This window comes from Denticeps clupeoides, chromosome 16 (genome assembly GCF_900700375.1).
Source record: "Denticeps clupeoides chromosome 16, fDenClu1.1, whole genome shotgun sequence".
Taxonomy (NCBI): domain Eukaryota; kingdom Metazoa; phylum Chordata; class Actinopteri; order Clupeiformes; family Denticipitidae; genus Denticeps; species Denticeps clupeoides.
In genome coordinates, this window is record NC_041722.1 from 10,861,609 (window position 1) to 10,882,596 (window position 20,988).

Consider the following 20,988-nt stretch of genomic DNA (forward strand, 5'->3'; position numbering starts at 1 on the left):
CCAGACGGCTCCAGATAGAGGGCTGGGCTGGGGAGGGGAGGTGTTAGGCGAGGGCGGGTCTGTTTGTGCGGCGCTGGTGGCCCATCTGAAACCGCGCCCAGTTTAACGTTGCCCACGCTGCACTGCTGCTGCTGCCCCCTCCCCCTTCCCAAACCGAGGCTACTAAGAATAGACTCCGTTCCCCGCTCCGTCTTTTCTATTTGCTTCTTTGTTGCTATAGGAATGCGAGGTGATGAATGGCTAAACTTATCAGCCAGTCAGAGGCTTCAGCATAGGAGGAAAAAAGGTAAATAAAAAAAATAAAAAAAACGCCAGTGCCAGCCGACCCGGCCTATCCTAAAGGGAGGAGCGGAAAACTGAAATGGGGTAAAATCTTGGGAGCGGAGTGAGTAAACACGCGTAAGTGAGTATTCGCCGAGCGCTCGCTCCGGACAAAGGAATACTGACTGTCCCTGGCATGAGTTCTACCATACTCATATCTCATATAGTCCACAACAACACGTAATATTTTCAACTGTCAATTAATTACAATAGTGAGATAATAACTACAGTTATCATTACGGAAGGCACCTTCAATGCATTTCTTTGGTCCTGCCGTTCATTCATGGGCTGGGGACGAGGTGGGGTAATCTCTCAGCCCCAGTCATTTAACAGGACTCCTGATAAACAACCCCTGATAGGCAGGGTGGTACAGCAGACGCTGCAGTCTGACGTCTCGCTGCGGACCGCGTCTACGTCAGGGCTTTTCACATGCAGGCTACAGACTGACTGGCGGTGGCGTGCGGTGGTGTGATAATTCTGGAAACTTCACTACTGCATAATATGATGCATAAGCGCCTCAAAAAATAAGAAGTAACAGGATTTTAGGCCATTCCTGAGTAAAAAAAAGGACATTATGCACGATGCCCAACAGATTAAAATACATTTAGTTGAAAAAACAACATTCTATTGATGCCATACATACAATGTTGGTTAGTGTGCAATATGCATATGGGATGTTAATTTTACTAGAGGATTGCTTAAGTCCTCCTCCATACAGGTTTTTATGGAGTACATTTTTAAATCTTTATTGATATCTTTTTGGATTTTAATCAGCATCACTATTGAGTGAACATACAGCATACCTAATTAGGCATGCACTATGGATTCTTTTCATTATTCATTAATGAAGTCATTTATGATGCCTTTCAAATGATACACATAAACGGGGAAGAAAACCAAGCATCGTCGAATATAATCCAAAGACCTGAAAGTTTAATGAAGGCAAGCTGATGCAAGGAACCGTGTGAGATTGCAACATCGCTGCTCCCAGAGACAGACAGGAGCACAGAGGAGGTCATGCATGCCTCACTGTCTCTGGCACCTGCCAAGCTTGGGGGATTTGAGAGATGGTCGGACTCTCTCTCTCTCTCTGTCTGTCTGTCTCACACACACACACACTCTCTCTAGCCTTCAGACAAGGCATCCCTTTACCACACCAATGAAAGCAGACAAGCAGGGTCATAAGGGATGCCAGTCTCTTTTAAGAGAGTCAACAGCTTGGGTGCTGATACACCACATGACACTGGAGAACGATAAATGCTGTAAATGTGGACAACGTTCCTGGTGTAGGTGTTAAGTCTCCTGTGACAAGGAACCGTAGGGAACTTCACATTTCCAAACATATCCAATACACATCTTTTGGTCGCTGGATATCAAACATGTGCACTCCCCTGTTAAAATTGCATGTGTGATGCAAAAAAAAAAAAAATCATTTCAAATCCCACCTAAAAACCTGTACAATTCAACTAAAAACCAAGCAAATCAGGACAATAAACTGGTAGCGTGAGTCTCCACACCCTCAAACTAATACTGTGTTGAAGCACCTTTTAAGTTAACTACCACGCTCAGTCAACAGTATGCAACCAGATTTTTTGTATAATAGATGTGTTTGTTATGTCATCGAATTCTGCAGGTCATAGGCGGGAAGGGTGTAGACATTTTGATCTTGGCATTTTAACAAGTGTGTGTCTGCTTTTTAGGTCCACTGTATATGTGTGAGAAATTGGTCGCCTAGGAAGCGGACTCGTGCAGGTTCAAATCACGAACCATCAAGCTGCCACAGAGGCAAGGTACCCGGGTCCACACAATCCTGCCTTTCATGGCAACCCATGAGACAGTAAAAAGTCAGCAGCGTAGCTGTACTGTACGTTTGGAGGCGAGCAGTTAAGGACACTTACTGCTGTGCCGCTCCAGAGCTGTTGAGTCTCACTTGCAAGATTAAGGGCATAAATAGTGCAGCTTCACTGCATCACTCAAACACTTCCGCCGTAAGCGATGTGGCAATCGGGCATAACCGGGCATTGTTTTTACATTGTAAAGCAATGGAGTGAATTCTTTGTCAGACATGAGACGCTTCCTCAAACGTGACGCAGTCTGTGGTGGAGACACAGTGCATCATCGATTATTAAAATGATTAAATGCCTGATCTGAGTACAGCACTGCTCCACGTAGGAGTTTTTTTCGCCGCTTTGTAGCTGCGTTCGGTTGGCGTTTCACTGGTGTTCGCTTGACGCTGTTTAACACTCGTCAGGATGTCGGCATAAGTTCACGGCAAGGAAACATTGCATGCAGCCTTTATTTGACACATCCAAATGCACGCCGTTCAGTCCGGCGCTCACCTGATCCCAGAAAAATGCATTTGAAAACATATGTGAAGTAATGTAAAAAAACTGATGGGATGCATCGATAAGTGATGCATTTAGAATCGAAATCGAATCATGAGACACGTGGAGGTTCACACTTCTAGTTGCTAACCGCTTTATATGAAACTATGTATTTGCACATTGTGCATTTAGATGCTTTTTCATGACTCTTACTAAGCTGTGGCGACCAAACAAAGGATCGTAAATTCAGCTGTTTGTGCCTGTCCTTGATGCCCATTCCCATTAAAAGTCCTAGCCAAATAAAAAACTAGAATCCAATACTCACCAAAATGGCATCCACGTTTGATTGTACTGCTTTGCTAAAAGAGACAGAAAAAAAAAGGCCAGATTAGCATGACACCAATGTAACAGGAGAAACGCAGATGAAATGTATTAATACATCAGTGGCATGTTAAGAATTCACCCCTCCCCTCTGTGTGTGACTAATATAACCAGAAGAACACATGTTGTCATGTACAAAACCGCTTATTAATGTGCATATATATATATATATATATATATCACAGCAGTCCTTGAGAAGCCAGGTTGAGTAAACCAGTACAAACCAGATATATATACATAGGTTCGCTACCATTGTGTCCCTGAGCACGATACTAAACCCTGAGTGTCTCCAGGGAGGACTGTCCCTGTAAGTACTGGTTGTAAGTCTCTCTGGATAAGGGCGTCTGAAAAATGCTGTAAATGTAAATGTATATACAGCAGGGCACCAGTGTCCCACTTTGTATGGTTGTCATTCTAGCAGTCATTCTCCAAAACTTTTTGTTTTTATGTAAATTCTCCCTCAGTGCCATGAGGAAGGTAAAATCATTAACAATTTAGAATCTGTTTCCACACCTGACAGCCAGGCATGAGCTGCTTGTTGACTGTGTCATTTTACGTTGACATAGCCTGCTAGCTCTGAGAATCTAGTCGATCAAGTAAAGGTAAGGAGCTGCGTTAATTTTGAAAGTTTGAATCATCAGTGGTGGGCCAACACTGGATTCATGCTACACTCAAGATGCTCTCATTATAGCAATGTGCTATAGATCGTGCACCCTTTGGATTGGTTTATTGCATTTCACTAGATTTAATAATCAAAATTTACACTTTGCACTGGTGAGAGATTCTTAAATGGCAAAATTGACTTACAAAATTCATTCATCATTTACATCATCATTTATAGCATCAGGCGCCCTTATCCAGAGCGACTTACAATCAGTAGTTACAGGGACGTTCCCCCTGGAGACACTCAGGATTAAGTGTCACAATGGTAGTAAGTGGGATGTGAACCTGGGGCTTCTGGTTCATAGGCGAGTGTGTTACCCACTAGGCTACTACCGCCCAGACACGCTTGGACTTGGATAAGCCCATTACGTGAAATCAGTTTTTTCTGCTTCTACTCAAAATAGGGTCCTAACAGTCAGGATCGTATCACTAGGTGCTACATTTAGGCAAACTTTTACTAGCTTAATCACATGATTGGTGATTAAGCCAACTGTCTCTATGAGAGTTTCGGTAAGAATAGAAGAAATGGCCATGGTTTGTCACTAGGTGAGATTAAGGCCTTGAATACTGCTGGCAAGCAGGGCCCAGGGCAGGTTACATTAATTAAGCTGTCTCTAGGTAAGACAGAGTTAGGTAGCGAATGGTGAGCCCCATTAAGCCGCTGTTGCTGAGTGGAAAGTCTCCCAGCAGGCTTCACCACACGTCACTTGGGTTCTAAACATCCCTCGGCAATTACATCTCCATTTCAGGCCACATTCAGTAGACACCTGATTGGGCATTACTTAACGAATTAAGCTTTTAATCACCACACCAGGCAATAACCCAAGTTGGCAGGAGCCACACAAGCTGCAATGGTGCTGAAGGAGTTGGGGGCAAGGACATCCAGTACTTTAACCAGGCAATGCCAAGCAATTTGGCATTTTTTCTGAACCAAAACAACCCCCTTCCTCACAAAACATTAATGCATTCCAACGTAACGTTGAAGCAGACAATGTATACAGGGATCATATCATACTCTCAACATGCTGCGTATCCAATCTCTTCATGAAAGGCGTGTCAAGGCGCCATTTACCTCTAAAGAATATAATACCCACTCTCCAACGATTACCCTGAAGCAGTGCATTTAGCGGTGTGATCGCTGTATCTCTGACATTTTTTTAAATATAAATGTTAGTGTATATGAGGAGATGCCAAACTGGCGGAAAATCAAACATGAGTAATGCAATCTGGCGATGATAAAATTACATTTAGGAAACAAATGAACTATTTTGTGCCTTGTAGCATGATAAGTGTAAATGAATTAAATGAATTTTCATGAAAAGCTGAGCAGTTATGGCAGATCTGCCGAAATTTATAACGACGCATTTTAAAGTGGCCTGATTTCCACAGGCGGCTGAACCGACTTTTATCCCGCCTGTCACTCAGTAGGCTCCCCTCCCCCATCTTCCAGCTGGCCACTCCTCCACTGTTCATCGCAGGATGTAAACAACAGCAGAGCGGTGGGCATGAAGGCATGGCGCTGCCCGCCTCCGGAACAACGATGCTTCAGCACTGGCCGGATCGGAGCTGGGACACAACATGCAAGACACCAGACGCTGGAACGAGGGGAGATGAGACACTCGCTTGACCCTCCCTCCCTTCCTGTCCCTCTCTCCGTTCTGTAACGTAAACAGACAGACAGCCTTGTTGAACTCGCTGCGCTGCACCCCCACGGCGCTGAACCTTTTAACCTCCTACGCTTCTCTGTTACCGAGACCGCGAAATTCTCATGCAGGATGGTAGGTGGTGACATGTCCATTATAGACAATCCCAGCTTCCTTTAAAAACCCAACAATGCTTAAAATAAAATAAATAAATAAAAGAACTGGAAAATATTTTCAATAAAATAAAACCTAGTGACTTTCTTCATTCAAATACTATAAAAAAATGAGAAGGGACCAGAGGGGAATTTCTGTGCCCGTCGATTCTTCAGGTCTAGATAAGGGTTTGGGGCCTGATGGAGGCTCTCTGAGGTCACAGTGTGTGCTAAGTGGTTTTTGCTGTACCCATCAAAAGGCATAAACTCAAGCCACTGGGTGATGCAGCACATTTACGTCCGCACTTGCCTTCGACTAAGCTGCCACCTTCCTGGGGCTGACCCTCCGCTGGGTACCGTCCTTACTGCAGGTACACGGTCTTACGGTCTCAAACCCTGATTCATTCCCAGACAAACGACACAGCGGTGCATGAATCATCTCCAGCAAAGATCTGCCACTCCCTACAATGCATCCAGCTTTTCGACGAGACACACATCTTAAAATATATCAGATCTTTCCCTGGCTGCCCTCAAACGTCCTCAGTCTGGCAACACACTCCAGTGACACATCTGGTACTGTCCGTGTAGACAGGATGACATTCATTTTTGGTCCAATGAGAACAGACAGATCCAGCAGTTTCAAAGAAAAATCTCTCAATTATTAACATAAGACTAGAGCCTCTGCATGGTCCACAACAGACAATTTAAATGTTACATGCATTGTTAAACCTTTACGTCCATATACTTTAACTGTAAATAACTGTTTAGGCAACATTTTCAGAAAACTGTAAAAGTCTGCAAACTTTTACTTCCATTCTTTAAGAAAAACAAGTCTAAAAGGATCCAAAGATGCATGGGAAGATATACTTTTTGCTTTTACATCCGAAAAACTCCCTGAAATAAAACAAAATAATTTGAATGTATAAGAGGACCCACTTCAAGCACTACAACCATATAAGCCACCACGATTCTTACAGCACTAATTTCTGTAAACAGACAATCCTCTGATAATTAGTAATAAAAAAAGTAATAATAATTAATTAGTCATTACTATTATTACTAGTTAGGGGTATAAATGAAAAGCTATATGCATGAAAGAATGTTCAAATTACCTGTTGCTTACTACATTTGAATGTTGTTTCAAAATTCACCAATAAATATCACACCATTCACAACTCTATTTCTTGATTCAGCAACAAATTTAACAAGATTCACAAATATAGTTTATGACTTACAAATACATTTAACACCACTCACAAATGCATTTCTTGACTCAAAAAATGATGTAATGCACAAATGTCAGTGCAGTTACATTTACTCATAAACTGATAAACCTGTATTTAGAATTTTTATATTGTGTGTGTGTGTGTGTGTATATGTGTGTTTGTGACCTCTCTGCCCCCTATGTGAAGTTTGTGTATATGTACGGTCGGGTTGCTGGCCTTTTCGCTGGTACTTGTGGCAACAGCAGTATGGAGCTTATCATCATAATCATCATCATCATCATCTGTGAATGGTGTTACATATATTTGTAAGTTATAAATTATATTTGTGAATCTTGTTACATTTGTGGCTGGATCAAGAATTATATTTGTGAATAATGTGGTATTTATTGCAGAATTTTGAAAATAAACTCCATATATTTGTGTAATGCTGAAATTATTTTAAATACGAGACTGCAACAGCTCATGTCACAATTAGGGTAATATCAGCACAGTACAATACAGGAAAAAAATGCAGACATTGGAAAACAAAGGGCCTGCCAGTGGTGGAATTCGTTTCATATTCTCTTTGAAGATGAGCATCCCAGTTGTTCTGGGATTTCACTCACGCCCAATATTTCATCCATTTTCCACACTTTTCGGTAAGCCCACTACATAACTACTCCAGGTCTTTCACCGTCAAGAGCGTAGCAATGTTCAGTAATACATACAAACTTCCAGAACAAAGTCTGCTTGAAATTTACTGTTGGATAGATTTTAATTAGGGCTATGTGATATAAATAGTATATACAGTATGCAATATAAATTTCCCCAAAGGGAGAGATTTAGATTTTACCGGCCTACCGCTGAAATATTCGCTCCTCGCGTCATGACAAAGTCGCGTCATCTGTGCAAAACCACCTTCTACGGATCCTTAAAAAGTCCAAAGAAATAAGGCCTTAAATATAATAAAAAAATGACTAGTAATCCTTAAATCTAGAGTTTAAAGCTTTTTAAAATACTGCAGACACAGTAAATAAAATAAAACAAGGTTTCAGTCGGTCAGTAATCCGCCAGTGGCTGCACACTTCCAGGTTTACTAAGTGTAGCGTGCGTGTTTTGCCCAATCCGTACCACCGCAGGCACCTTACCAACTGGGCACTGACACCCAGCCTGTTTGGTGCCCAAATCACATAGTAAAATCTTGGAATCATGGGTGGTAGTAGCCTAGTGGGTAACACACTCGCCTATGAACCAGAAGACCCAGGTTCGAATCCCACTTACTACCATTGTGTCCCTGAGCAAGACACTTAACCCTGTCTCCCTCTCTCCTGGAGTGTCTCCAGGGGGGGACTGTCCCTGTAACTACTGATTGAAAGTCGCTCTGGATAAGACCGTTTGATAAATGCTATAAATGTAAATGGAATCCTGGAGGGACTGCATGATAAAATATGAACAAGCATACCTGGTACTTCACTGGCCTTATTGTCCAGAGTAAAATTGCCCAGATATTGTTTTATCTTGTATACGGTTATGCTATTTGCTGATGTATCTGTAAAAGGTTTATTATACAACTTCCTGCTGAAGTGCCTTTGCTATGGACACATGTTACCCTTTCAACAGTAACATACAACAGTTTAAATTTACTTATCTATAGTAAATTTATATACCGCACTATATACCGCTTACCATCTATGGTTCAATTTATATCGCAATATTAATTTGATGCCATGTCGCACAGCCCTAATTTTAATATCAGACACTCCTTCCAAGAAACTGACCTCTCTGATAGCGTCATACAGACAAACTGGCATGCCAGAGACTGCTCTTTTCCACAGAGCAGCAACATGTGTGGCAGCTCTTCAAATGTAGATCACGGGTATCAGTTATCGTTCAAGTCCCGGTAACCTTTAGTTGCACTAAACCAAGGGTTAAGCACACAAGGTCCTCCATTTTAACACTTTACCATGTCAAAATATTAGTAAAACCTATATGACTGTAAAACAAATGAACAATAACTGTAATAATCTAATGCATTTGTACTTGTATTGGGGTGTAACAAACAATAAACTAAGAAATTAAAAAAAATAAATACATGACATAGCTATTATATAGCTATAAATACATGACATAGTTATTACATGGTTCCAAGGACGATAAGAGGAATTTCGAAAAATAGATCTTATTCATCTCAATACATGTAGTCGTATGGTGCCATAGTCCCCTTCTCAGCCAGTAGGGGGACTTTTGGCAGGAGCCGGACAGGGAGAAGGATTCTGCGTTGTGATTTGGCAACAGAAATTCCCTTGGCGCTAAATTACAAAAAAAAGTGGGGCCATAAATCCCCCCTGAATATGCTGATCACCATAATGCACCAAATCGGAACCGCACTAAGACCCCATACATTCACAATTAGGCCACTTCTGCACAGCCATATGCATGTGTACATATTTCATAAGTAGAGTGGGTGTGTCACGGTGCCAACAGTCATGATGCACGGAGTAAACAATGCACACAGGAAAATGGGGAACGTGCAAAAAATGAAAAATAAAATACCACACACACACACAAAAAAAGTCTCACTTCATAGTTGAGAATGGTTCCCACTTAGGGCAGACTATCCACACCAGACTTCGTGGTAAATAATATTATTCTGATGGGAATTGGTTTCTATTGCATTAAAATCATTTCTGCCAATTTAGTTGTGGTAGCGAAGGACACTCGTTCTCAGTTCGTCGTTGACCAACTTTTGCGGATTTATTTTGCCACGTTATGCATGCAATGACTAATACAACTTTTCTTTATAGACATACATCAGGCCTTATGGTTCCAAAAACAAAATGCATTACATTTTAATGTAAAAAAAAAAAACAAATCATAATGACAACCGATACCCGAGGGAGTCACGTTATTTATAACAGCAAAAAAATACTGTACAAAATACAACGGATCAGAGACCTTTAATGAATTTGGCGCAACGAAACAAGTCCACGGCCTTTGAGAAAGAGAGAAAGGAAGTTGGTGCCGCCACGACGGGACGGCGCGATATTAAAAAAGCACGGCCGATTTACACGCTCATGAATTGGTCGCGCCCACGGCGGAGCGGCGCGTCCACACTTGTAAAAACAAGGTTGGTGTGGGGGGGGGGAGAGAGGGAGGGAGGGAGAGAGAGAGAGAGGGGGGGGGGGGGGGTCAAAAATACGCGCGTCAGCGTTTTTTTTTTTTCCACCGCCGCTTCCAGACCTGCACGAAACGTGCAAAAAAAAAATGAAATAACAATAAACATAAAACACCAAAAAACTGCACGCGAATCGTAATGGACGAAACGCGCGCACGGAGCGAGGCGTGACTGGCGTTCCGGCGCTCAGCATGCCTTCACCCCCCCCCGCACCCTAAAAAAAAAAAAAAAACAACAGGACCCCCGACCCCCTGTCCCGCACGCCGGCTAGTCCAGCGGGTCGCCGGTTATCTAGCCGCGGGAAGTGGGGTGCCGCTCACGCCGAGATGCTCTTACCAGATGGAGCTCTTGATTTTGAGCTGCAGCGCACTTGCCTCGGTCCCCTGTAGCCCCGGGACCAGGGACGGCAGGAGACCCGGTCCAGACGAAGGCTGCGAGAGCTGTTGATCATCGGCCATGGCGATGATGTTCGGAAGGGAGGGAGAGGTGGTTGGGTGGGGGGGGGGCGGTTCTAGTGAGCAGGCCTCGGCGTGGACCGCGGGAAGGGAGCTATCCCCCGGCCACGGCACATCACGGACCCGCCCGAGTGCAGGTTCCGACGGCTGAAGCGGTAACGCGTTGCCACGGGGATCCGACCGCGAAGTCACATTTTCCGGCGATCGTGCGTGGCAAAACAAAAGCGCAGGTCGCGAGCAGGAAAAACACGCTTCACGTGGGGCGCGCAGCAGCCAAACAGACGGACGGACAGCGCTGTCTGCTCCGCTGCCGAGTCGCCCGCCCCACGAACGACTCCTTCGGGACGAGTCGTTCTCTGACGCGAGCGCGGCCGACTCGTTACGAACGATTCGTTTTCGCGATTGCGGTATTTACGTGCAGATCATTGCCGCGTGTCGCGCGTTAGAAATGACGTAACTTTGATCGAAGGCCTCCCCGGACACTCTAGCTGGAAATGGCCGCAAATGAATGGAACTGGATGTGGCTGGACACATTTATACGGAAGCCCAGTATCAGAAACATGTAGTCTTGATTTCTCTCAGAAAGCCCCTTTCAACGATCTTGGTACAGCTGAAAACAGTTGAAATTATCAGAAAAGCAACGCGATTGGCCGTATTAAGATTGGTTGAGTATCGGAGGCATCAATGGCTGACCATTTTATGTTTGTGTTTTATATTCTCGACAGTAAAACTACGATAGTGTTTGAATGCAACCTTTACGTGAACAGCCCCGACACAATTTAACCAGGAACTCCTTTCGGCTCCGAAAGATCCGAATCTTCAAGGCGAGCTGAGACGAAAGATCCGAATCAGTGAGCCACCTGAGCGGCGCATGCGCACTAGACATCAGAGGCAGAAAAACACGCGCCTCCAGTGTCTCATGGTAGCTCGGGGTCGAGGGATGCCAGATCTCTCTTTTAAAACTAAAACGCAACAATTAAACACGTATGAACATTCTTTCTAACATAATGACGCCGTCGGTATGCATTTCGAGTCAAATCCATTCAACGTTACATTGGAAACGAGCCCTGGCGTGTTGAGTGTGACGCGTCGTAGCCGGACGGTCGCCGGAAGTGGTGGGTGACCGTCGCCATGCCACCGCGACGCTTTGCAGCACGCAGACCCCGGCGAACATGGCAGAGAGTCGCGCTTCGGTCCAGGTGGGCCGCCGTGTTGTGTTGTGTTTCGTGTTAAATGCTTCTACGTGTAATAATAATTGGTCAAATTTGGCGAAACGCCATATTAACCTTTGTTCCCGCCACCGGCAGAGGAAGGAGAGTTGTTCGGCGCGCACCGCAAGGCCACCGGGACTCGCAAAAGCTGGCAAACGACCGGTCTCCGCGCCGCAAAAAGAAACGCCGATGATGGACATATTCGCAAAGGAGCAAGAATACAAGTATGTGTGCATGCAGCCAATTTCTGTTCTTTTTGCGAGCCATGTGAAGATTTATATAGTCAGCTCTAACCACGCAAGCAAGGTCTCCATCTCTTTTCATTTTACATTCAACGTGTTTTCTTTATTTTCATGACCATTTACATTGGTAGATTCCCACATCAAAACTATGAATGAACACGTGTTATGTACTTAACAAAAAAATAACTGAAATAAGTGAAAACATGTTTTATATTCTAGTTTCTTTGCTCTGATTACTGCTTTGCACACTCTTGGCATTCTCTCGATGAGCTTCAAGAGGTCGTCACCTGAAATGGTTCTCCAACAGTCTTGAAGGAGTTCCCAGAGGTGTTTAGCACTTGTTGGCCCCTTTGCCTTCACTCTGCGGTCCAGCTCACCCCAAACCATCTCGATTGGGTTCAGGTCCGGTGACTGTGGAGGCCAGGTCTCCACTTTTTGTTAAGTACATAACTCCACATGTGTTCATTCATAGTTTTGATGCCTTCAGTGAGAATCTACCAATGTAAATGGTCATGAAAATAAAGAAAACACATTGAATGAAAAGGTGTGTCCAAACCTTTGGCCTGTACTGTATAAAGCTGAACCTCTTCAGACAAAAACATAATAAAGCAATTTGAAAAGCGAAAAGTTTACAGAAATGGACTAATACACAGACTCGGTACATTGCAGAAATATTTCACTGCACTTGTGTCCAGCATAGTTCATTATATTCTGAAATGGTTGATTGATACTAACATTGTATTTACAAATACTGAAAAGTTGAACAATTTTTTCTAGGCGTATGAATGCAGAGCTGGAGGCGAGAACCGCAGAAATTGTAAGGCAAGCAGAGGAAGTCATGGTAAGAATTATTTAAAAAAAATTTTTTTTTGACCTTACAGCCTCAGGGGGTGCCAGTAGCCTAGTGGGAAGGACAATCGCCTATGAACCAGAAGTCCACAAAGTCAGTGATTCTAATCCCACTTGCTACCATTGTGTCCCTGAGCAAGACACTTTACCCTGAGTGTCTCCAGGGGGACTGTCCCTCTAACTACTGGTTGTATGTCGCTCTGGATAAGGGCGTCTGATAAACAAGTTCATTATCTGTTTTTTTTTTTTTTTTTTTTTTTATCACAGAGAGGACAGAATAAAGTATTGACCAAGCCATTGCCATCTCATCTTGATGTGGAACTTGAGGGGGACTATGAGGATTCCAGGTAATCACTCACTTAGCAAAGTTATGATTCCTTTTTTTTTTATTTTGTGGTAAGAATGTTTTTTTCTTTAACAGGAATGCACAATCAGTGACAGTTTCAGAAGGGGGAAAGGTACCCATATCCATATTTTTTTAAAGAGCACGTTCTATAAACGTGGAATTATTGAATCCAAATAATATATCTGTCTGCATTATTTTTATTGTTTGTCTGCTTATTTTTTCCATGAATGCAGCGGTCAGCAAAGAAAGATTCTAGCAAAAACACATTGCCAAGCAGACAACAGTCCAGGAATGGAATAAAGCCACAGTAAGGTTTTCTATAGTTGCATGAAACTCTTCGACAGAAACGTTTTCAAGGCTGTGAGCGTATGGTGCTGCTCCACAGGAAAAAGAAAGCGGGTGGCACTGTAGCTGAGGATGTTGCCATCGTTGAGGCCGATTTCTCACTGGAAAAAACAATCAGTGACATTGAGGCGAGGTTGGACGATGGGGTCAGTCCAGAACTCCGGGACGACGTCATGCCCAGTGCTGGGGACAGAATGGGCTCAGGTAGGCTCAGCGATTGCTTTTCTTTGTCGTCCGCCATCCTAAATTGCAGTTCTGAATTATTTCATTTCTGTAATTCCTCAGAGGCTCAGATTCGCTTTTTAAAGGCAAAACTGAGAGTGATGCAGGAGGAGTTAGACAGGCTGTCGCATGAATGCAATAAGAAGGTGAAATAAAAAACAAAAACCTAATGAAACGTGTTAGTAATGTTGAGATTAAGTGATTTTTTTTCAGTTTAATGTTGTTTTTTCTTAACAGGACAATGAAAGCAGCTCTTTCAGCAACAAGTTGAAGGATGCCGAGGAGGACCGAAGCAGACTACAGAGGACAACAAACATCCAGCAAAGCCAGATTGAGAAGCACAGAGCCGTCGTGGAGGAGGCCAACAGGAGATGTGATGGGCTACAGCATCAAGTAACGGCACTGCAGAAAGTAAGTGAGCAGGAGAGCGCAACACCGCACCCCAAACCAGCCTCCTTCAAACTCTCAGTTCTCAGCAGGAATTATCTGAATCGTCTGTGCACCTTTCGTTTCCCACCTTCCCTTTAATGCCCAAGGATTTCTGTAATTCTGTCTTCATTCTGAATGATTAATTATTGCACCCAGGGAGCAGTGTGTGTGACCTGTGAGGTGATTGTCACATGTGATACAGTGCACACAGTGAAATTTGTCCTCTGCATTTAACCCATCACCCTGAGTGAGCAGTGGGCAGCCATGACAGGCACCCGGGTAGCAGTGTGTGGGGATGGTGCTTTGCTCAGTGGCACCATGGCGGATCGGGATTCGAACCGGCAACCTTCTGGTTAGGGGGCCGCTTCCTTAACCGCTAGGCCCCTGTGGGCCACCACTGACCTGAGCGGCACTTTGACATTTTGGGGTTTGAACCCGAAATAGTACAGTTACGAGTCTGGTTCCTTAGCCGCTAGGCCACCCACCTGTGTGTGTATGTTTGCATATCACACTCTGAATGCTTTACTTAATTTTTCTTTAAACCCAGGAAATAGAGGAACTAAAGCGGGCACAAAAACAGGCAGCAATCAATCACAGTGCCACGGAGGTCCGGCTGAACAGAGCACTGGAGGAAGCAGAAAAATACAAGACTCAGCTAAATAAAATCAAGCAGAATAATAAGGTGAGGTGCCTCGAATGGATTTCCGTGTGCCAGGGCCCTTGCTAAAATTCTGAGCTCTGAAAGGCTTTTTATTTTTTAGAGGTTTGTGATACTTTGTGAAATCTGTGCAACTGACCTATATTCCATTAAAACAAGGAGTCTGCAAGCCAAGAACACCAGAAAATTGAAATATTACAAGCTGAAAACAAGAAGCTTGAAAAACAAAAGGCTGAACTGATAGCAGGATTTAACAAACAACTGAAGCTAATCGACATATTAAAACGTCAGAAGGTAGGTTCAAAATACGAAAAAATGAAAAATGTGAAATTTATTATGGTCATTGTTTTCTAATATCATTATTCCTCCATTTGAAAGATGCATTTCGAGGCAGCCAAGATGTTGTCCTTTACAGAAGAAGAATTCGTAAAAGCTCTGGACTGGGGAAAATTTTAAATGTGATCATTTCTGTTATTATTATTTTCCACTGAACTGAAGCTGATATTCCTGTCACTGTAGGGAGGTAGAATAAGCGATTTTGTAGGCATGTACCACATAGATTTTTATTTCTGTTAAAAATATACATCTGTTTTTTGCAACTTATACAGGCATTTATGTGCGTGGTACGCAGAGAGTGCAGAGTGAAGTGGGCCCGCCATCTAGTGGTAGAAATAGAAATATGCCATTTTCAATAAAGAACATAAAGGTCGTTTGGATACATTTATACAGTCTTGGTTTTCATACATTCAAAATAGTCTGATATTAGATATGTGGATGTGTTCATTGTTCATCACCAGCCTTCTGTCTCTCTTAGTAGTCAACTGGGGGAAGGGTCACCATTCTAGTGAACTCTTCATAGTGTACACGGCCATCAGGACCAACGTTGGCTTCGCTGAACAGATCGTCCACTGCAATATATTAAATAATAAGACACATTTGCAGGTAGACAACAGCTATAATGTACATATGAGGTTCACATGAAGACAGATGCACACAAAACAAAATCAAATATAAATGTGAATAGAAGACAGATGTTTTCAGAATCACAGAAACAATTACCTTCTTCATTAGTCAGTTTTTCCCCCAATCCTGTAAGCTTAGCCCTCAGCTCAGAGGCGAGAATGTAGCCTTTCTTCTGCTTGTCTGTCATGCGCATGGCCTCTAGGATCTCTGCCTTTGGGTCTTCTTGCTGCATCTGTCTATGCATCATGGTAAGAAATGTGGAAAAGTCCACCTCTCCCTTTTTATCTAAAGAACCAAAAAACAAAACAACAAAAAAAGTACATCTGTAACTCCTATGGAAACAAATTACACATTAAATGTGTAATTGAAAATGTGTAATTAATTGAAATGTCCTCAGTGTACCTATTTTGTGAACCTGTAGATGTCGGTCGATCTCACTAAAGGTCGGGCTTGTCCCTAAACATCTCATCACAGTAATCAGGTCCTTGGCCTCAATCTTCCCTTTGCGCTTCTTATCATACAGTGAAAAGCACTCTTTAAATTCTGCAGAGGACAAAAAAATTGTTATTATTTTTTAAAATGTCTATTAATGAGATAAACAGCATCCTAACCATGAATGGAAGTATTGTAAACATGCGTGAGTGGTATTTTGTATACTTCACTAATGCTTTTGGAAAAACTGCATCAGTTGAGGACACCAATTAAATATTAAATAATAACAGTCTATATTATTATATTTATTGACAAAGCTTAGCATGTTCAGTACTGTAAAGGTGTCCCAGAGTATCTGTTAGACATTCAATATTCATTCGAGTGTAAGATTTTTTTTTTCTTTTATTATTTAACAATTTTATTATTTATTACTCTTCATATCTTGACAACAGTCACTAGAGTCCACGTACATCATTGTGGTTCACAAACCTGGTTTTTCTAAAGACCCACCTACACCTTTATTATAACTTTAAATGCAAAATGTTATTAGATCTGTATAACTTTGAAACGTTATTAGAAACATCTTACCATCAATTTGATTTTGTGACAGAAACTTAGCCTGTGGAAAAACACAAGACGATAAACCTGTATAAATCTAGACTAAAGTGACAAAATGAGAGAAAAACCGTCCAGAGGGGCTTTCAACTCACCATGTTGAAGGGATTTGTGTCAGCGACTTTCTGTAATGTCACTCCCTTCCTCAACTTAATAGCCCCTACGCCTGTGGTGGTTCTAAAGTCCAGCAGTGCAAGAGGACGAGCGTAACTGACACCACGCCACGTTGCTGTGGAAACAGGGCAACCTGATAGCATGTGCCAAGTCTACCTGTCTGGGCAGACAATGTCCAGCGAAACAAAACTTCTTTAAATTATAAAAACCATGAATGCACAAACCAGGACTAACTAAGCTTGTAGATTCTCATTTAATTTACAGACTTAACAAGAATGAAAAAACAGAAAATGTAATGTACAAGACATGATTTCTCTACAGGGTTAGTGAGATTTGCATGTGTTTTAAAATGCAGAAATAGTAAAAAAAACGTAACAGACACATACAGAAATGGGATTTAAGTAATGGAAAATTGTGAATATTAATACTGATATGAATTCTTATAACAACAGTATGATATTTTAACGGCCTTGTTAATACGTCATCTCATTTACACATGAAAATTCTGGGGGGACGGTACAATACAATAGAATACAACAACACTGCAATTGTTTCTGAAGCGTACCTCAAACTTAACACTGCTTGTTTGTTTAACAATTAGCACCATTGCATCTCATATTTCTTTTTTCTTTTCATCTTAATTCGTCAATACAAGATCTGAGCCACTTTTTTTGATCTGGGGTAATACTGATCTGTTTTATTATTATCTAATGACTGTCTCGGATGTATAAGGTGTAATAGGACCACGGCTCTGGGACGTAGATTATCCCGGGGTACTTCTTCCTCAAAACCTCATCATTCCACAGGTACAACACCCAAACAACCACCAAACACAGAGTTGCAATTAAAGTATAAAGGAGGAAAAGTCCATTACTGTCCATGACCTGGCCTTTTTGTCTCTGCTGAATCACCATGGCAACCATGGCAATGAATGTAATGAGGTAAAGGAGGAAAATTTGGCCTTCAGTCACCAAATACCTAGAAAACATTATAAAAAAAAAAAAAAAAAATCACTAAAAAAAAGCACTTATGTCACATATATTATAAATTTAGTACCACAGCAACAATGCTTGCCAGTAGTAAAGTGCACTCGGTCCCAGTAGTAGCCACGCAGAGATAGGCAGCTTCCTCTTTTCCTTCCCAGGTGTAAAGCATCCAGTGAAATATACAAAGAGGATGAAAAAAAAGGGAACGTACCTAACAGAATTCAGAACAACACGTCAAAAGAAGATGCCACAAAGCACAGTGCTTAATATATTGTAATAATTACTTAACGGCATCTGTAAAAACTCTTGAGGCCGTACTCACCACATCGAATGACCAAGATGTTCATCATAATAGTAAAGCAGCTCAAAGGATTCAATCTGAAAACGAGACGAAACTTATTAGCCCCGGAATTGTTATTTGCAAGCTGCAGTCCATTTCTTATAACAACATTTCACTTAACTGTTTATTTGCTAATAAATATATAATTAGGATCCACAGTATCACTGAATATTACGGAACGTCCGGACGTGAGGCTGTACCAGAGAGGCAGGTTTCAGGTCTTTGATGATGGGATTTTCTCGGACAGACAAATGTAACTGGTATCCACTCAGGATTAGGCGGTGATTGATGGAGTCGCCCACCAGATGCATACTGGCACCCATGACGAAAGTGACAATACTGAGGTACACCACAGAGCGAGGTAAAGTCCTGGGACTGCGCTCAATCAGCTGGCAACAAAAAAAAAAAAAAAAGAGGGGTGCAGTGGTTACACGACGCGCATTCGTTTACCAGCCTGCTGTAACATATTTAGTTTAAAAAGGGCTCTTGCGTGTATTTGACGGGGGAAAAGGTTGGATTCTGAGTTACTAAGATAATGGTAATTACAGATCGGTTCCAGGTAAACCAATCGAGAGATTCTAATTTTATTTTAAATGACTTATACAAAAGTCACTCTGGATAAAAGCGTCTGCCACATTCCGTAAACGTAAATGTAACATCCCATCTATCTCATGTATTAAGAATAATATAGTGATATAGTACCTTTAGCAGCAGAAAGGGTGTTATGACATTGTAAGCCATGTGAAAGTAGTCCCCAGCACTGGGCTTGTTCAAGGGAAACCACTCCAGAGGAAACACGATCTGGGGAGCGTTTAGGAGAGCACATGTTCGGAAGAAATCATTCATAAATACCTGACGTGGCACTTATCACAGCATCACACAGTCTAGATGTATATACACGTCTAACGGAACGTTCATACCATTGCTATGGGCCTGCCAAAGTCCAGAATCCAGTTCTGAACTGTGAAATAGAACCACAGATCCGTGTGGAACTCGGTCTTCCCCACACCGGACCTACAAACACAGAGAGATACAGGGATGTGATTCAGAATCACAGTAAGAAAGCTTTATTAAATCCCTAAGGAAATTGCTTAAGCTACAACTGCACAGAGGGGAAGACATACAATGTACAGTACAGGCCAAATGTTTGGGCACGCCATCTCATTCAATGTGTTTTCTTTATTTTCATGACCATTTACGCTGGTAGATTCTCACTGAAGGCATCAAAACTATGAATGAACACATGTGGCGTTATGTACTTAACAAAAAAAGGTGAAATAATTGAAAACATGTTTTATATTCTAGTTTCTTCAAAATAGCCACCCTTTGGTCTCGATTCTCTCGATGAGCTTCAAGAGGTCGTCACCTGAAATGGTTTACCGACAGTCTTGAAGGAGTTCCCAGAGGTGTTTAGCACTTGTTGGTCCCTTTGCCTTCACTCTGCGGTCCAGCTCACCCCAAACCATCTGGATTGGGTTCAGGTCCGGTGACTGTGGAGGCCAGGTCTCCACTTTTTGTTAAGTACATAACTCCACATGTGTTTATTCGTAGTTTTGACACCTTCAGTGAGAATCTACCAACGTAAATGGTCATGAAAATAAAGAAAACACATTGAATGAGAAGGTGTGTCCAAACTATTGGCCTGTACTGTGTGTACAAGACATACAACAAGTGTACAGAGAGACAGACATACATTTGTGAGTATAAAAAAAATTACAAATAAGCACAGAAGTAAGTTTGTAGTAATGGCTAAGACATTGCACATTATGTAAGAGTTAAAAAGTTAAGAGTCAATGAGTGAGTTATTGCACAAAAGAACAGCACAACCCCATGTTGTTTACAGCCTCATTGCGCTTAAGATGGCGTGTAAGAGGAGGTTAAAAGGGAAATAAACATCCTGCGTTAATGCAAGCGCTGATCTCTCCGTCAGGGCGAAACAGTAACGCGATTCAAAACGACCTCGACTCCACACGACCAAACCGGACTTCCTGGAGTGCACGGCACTAAAAAAAACGACGCGTTGTGCAAACCTGACATCTGGTGCGGGTTTCTGGGCGGCAGGCACCGGCCGCCTCCGCATCGTGGGAAATTCCGTCTTTTAAACGACGTAAACAGCGTGGGAAGTTATAAGTAATTTATCAGCCCCAAAACAAGCCGCCTGTTCTCCTTATTTACTTCCGGGTTGTCAGCCGAAGGCGCCCCTTTCAAAATAAAAGTTTCACCTTAATTCTTGTAGCAGTTCCCGAAATTACTAAATGCTGAAAATAGATAGATTACAAAAATAGATTAAAATATTAATAATGGAATAAATACATGTAAGCAATTTATTTGAGTCACTTATATGCATAAGTTGTCTGACCGTATTTAGTCTATAATAAATATTCAATTAAATTAATAGCTTTTACCGGTTACTGTTGTATATGTGTGGTTAATGATTTTCTCTGCCCTGATTAACAAACTAAAGGCACCATAATATTATTTTATTGAATTTATTAATCCTCATCCAATCGAAAAATTCTACTGTATTCGCTTCTATTCCGAATACAGACTTGATGGAAATGCACTGTGTTAACAGCAGAGGGCGAACCACAGAGAAAGGGAACAGGCGTCTCAATCGATCCCAGAGCCGACCAACCCTGCACGTCCTGCGTGGATCTGCGACCACCAGTGACTCCTCACGACAGGTGCGCATTCCAAACACGCGTGGAAGCGCCTTCTACCGATAAACGGCCCGTCTCGAGTGGAGAAAAACTAACGCTTCGTTCCGCTGCAGGCTGTGAAGCAGATGTAGTGAAGTATAAAATGATTTATGCACGTTGTAAAGTGCTGGCTATCATTATACCTCCTCACTTGGGTACGGAAGGCTAAAAATAAAAACGGATGACTGGTACGTAATCAGAGATTACCGACATAATTA

The 20,988-nt window shown here is 42.3% G+C and overlaps 4 protein-coding genes and 1 long non-coding RNA gene across 7 annotated transcripts in view; 2 read left to right on the plus strand and 3 right to left on the minus strand.

Moving 5' to 3' along the window:
- Positions 1–10,655, minus strand: part of rfx7a (regulatory factor X7a) — a 25,562-nt gene extending 14,907 nt beyond the window's left edge. For 2 of the 3 annotated variants that reach the window (XM_028955851.1, XM_028955850.1), the window contains exons 1-2: positions 10,201–10,655; positions 2,971–3,004 (exon numbers count right to left, since the gene is read on the minus strand). In XM_028955851.1, coding sequence (XP_028811684.1) covers positions 2,971–3,004; positions 10,201–10,322 — 156 coding nt within the window. In that variant the 5' untranslated portion in view covers positions 10,323–10,655. Of the gene's footprint in view, positions 1–2,970; positions 3,005–5,092; positions 5,112–10,200 lie in introns of those variants that run through there. The other variant, XM_028955852.1, reaches the window with a different exon arrangement.
- On the plus strand, positions 310–6,720 carry LOC114765622 (uncharacterized). Its single transcript, XR_003742691.1, has 3 exons — positions 310–399; positions 2,022–2,111; positions 5,140–6,720. It is a non-coding gene; the product is annotated as an uncharacterized LOC114765622 (long non-coding RNA).
- tex9 (testis expressed 9) lies at positions 10,390–16,146 on the plus strand. The gene is made up of 12 exons (XM_028955853.1): positions 10,390–11,518; positions 11,627–11,754; positions 12,550–12,613; positions 12,889–12,968; positions 13,043–13,079; positions 13,201–13,274; positions 13,353–13,516; positions 13,598–13,680; positions 13,772–13,945; positions 14,511–14,645; positions 14,781–14,915; positions 15,000–16,146. Exons 1-12 carry the CDS (start codon positions 11,492–11,494, stop codon positions 15,075–15,077), a joined length of 1,179 nt encoding a protein of 392 aa, XP_028811686.1. The 5' UTR covers positions 10,390–11,491; the 3' UTR covers positions 15,078–16,146.
- On the minus strand, positions 15,163–16,919 carry calml4a (calmodulin-like 4a). The gene is made up of 6 exons (XM_028955855.1): positions 16,727–16,919; positions 16,605–16,635; positions 15,987–16,127; positions 15,681–15,869; positions 15,416–15,529; positions 15,163–15,280 (listed from the first exon to the last, which is right to left on the minus strand). The coding sequence occupies exons 1-5, from the start codon at positions 16,886–16,888 to the stop codon at positions 15,432–15,434; spliced, it is 621 nt and encodes a 206-aa protein (XP_028811688.1). The 5' UTR covers positions 16,889–16,919; the 3' UTR covers positions 15,163–15,280; positions 15,416–15,431.
- A 499-nt stretch (positions 16,920–17,418) lies between these two features.
- Positions 17,419–20,243, minus strand: cln6a (CLN6 transmembrane ER protein a). Its single transcript, XM_028955854.1, has 7 exons — positions 20,102–20,243; positions 18,992–19,085; positions 18,774–18,872; positions 18,272–18,460; positions 18,054–18,109; positions 17,820–17,942; positions 17,419–17,723 (listed from the first exon to the last, which is right to left on the minus strand). The coding sequence occupies exons 1-7, from the start codon at positions 20,149–20,151 to the stop codon at positions 17,453–17,455; spliced, it is 882 nt and encodes a 293-aa protein (XP_028811687.1). The 5' UTR covers positions 20,152–20,243; the 3' UTR covers positions 17,419–17,452.
- Between the last annotated feature and the right edge of the window lie 745 nt (positions 20,244–20,988).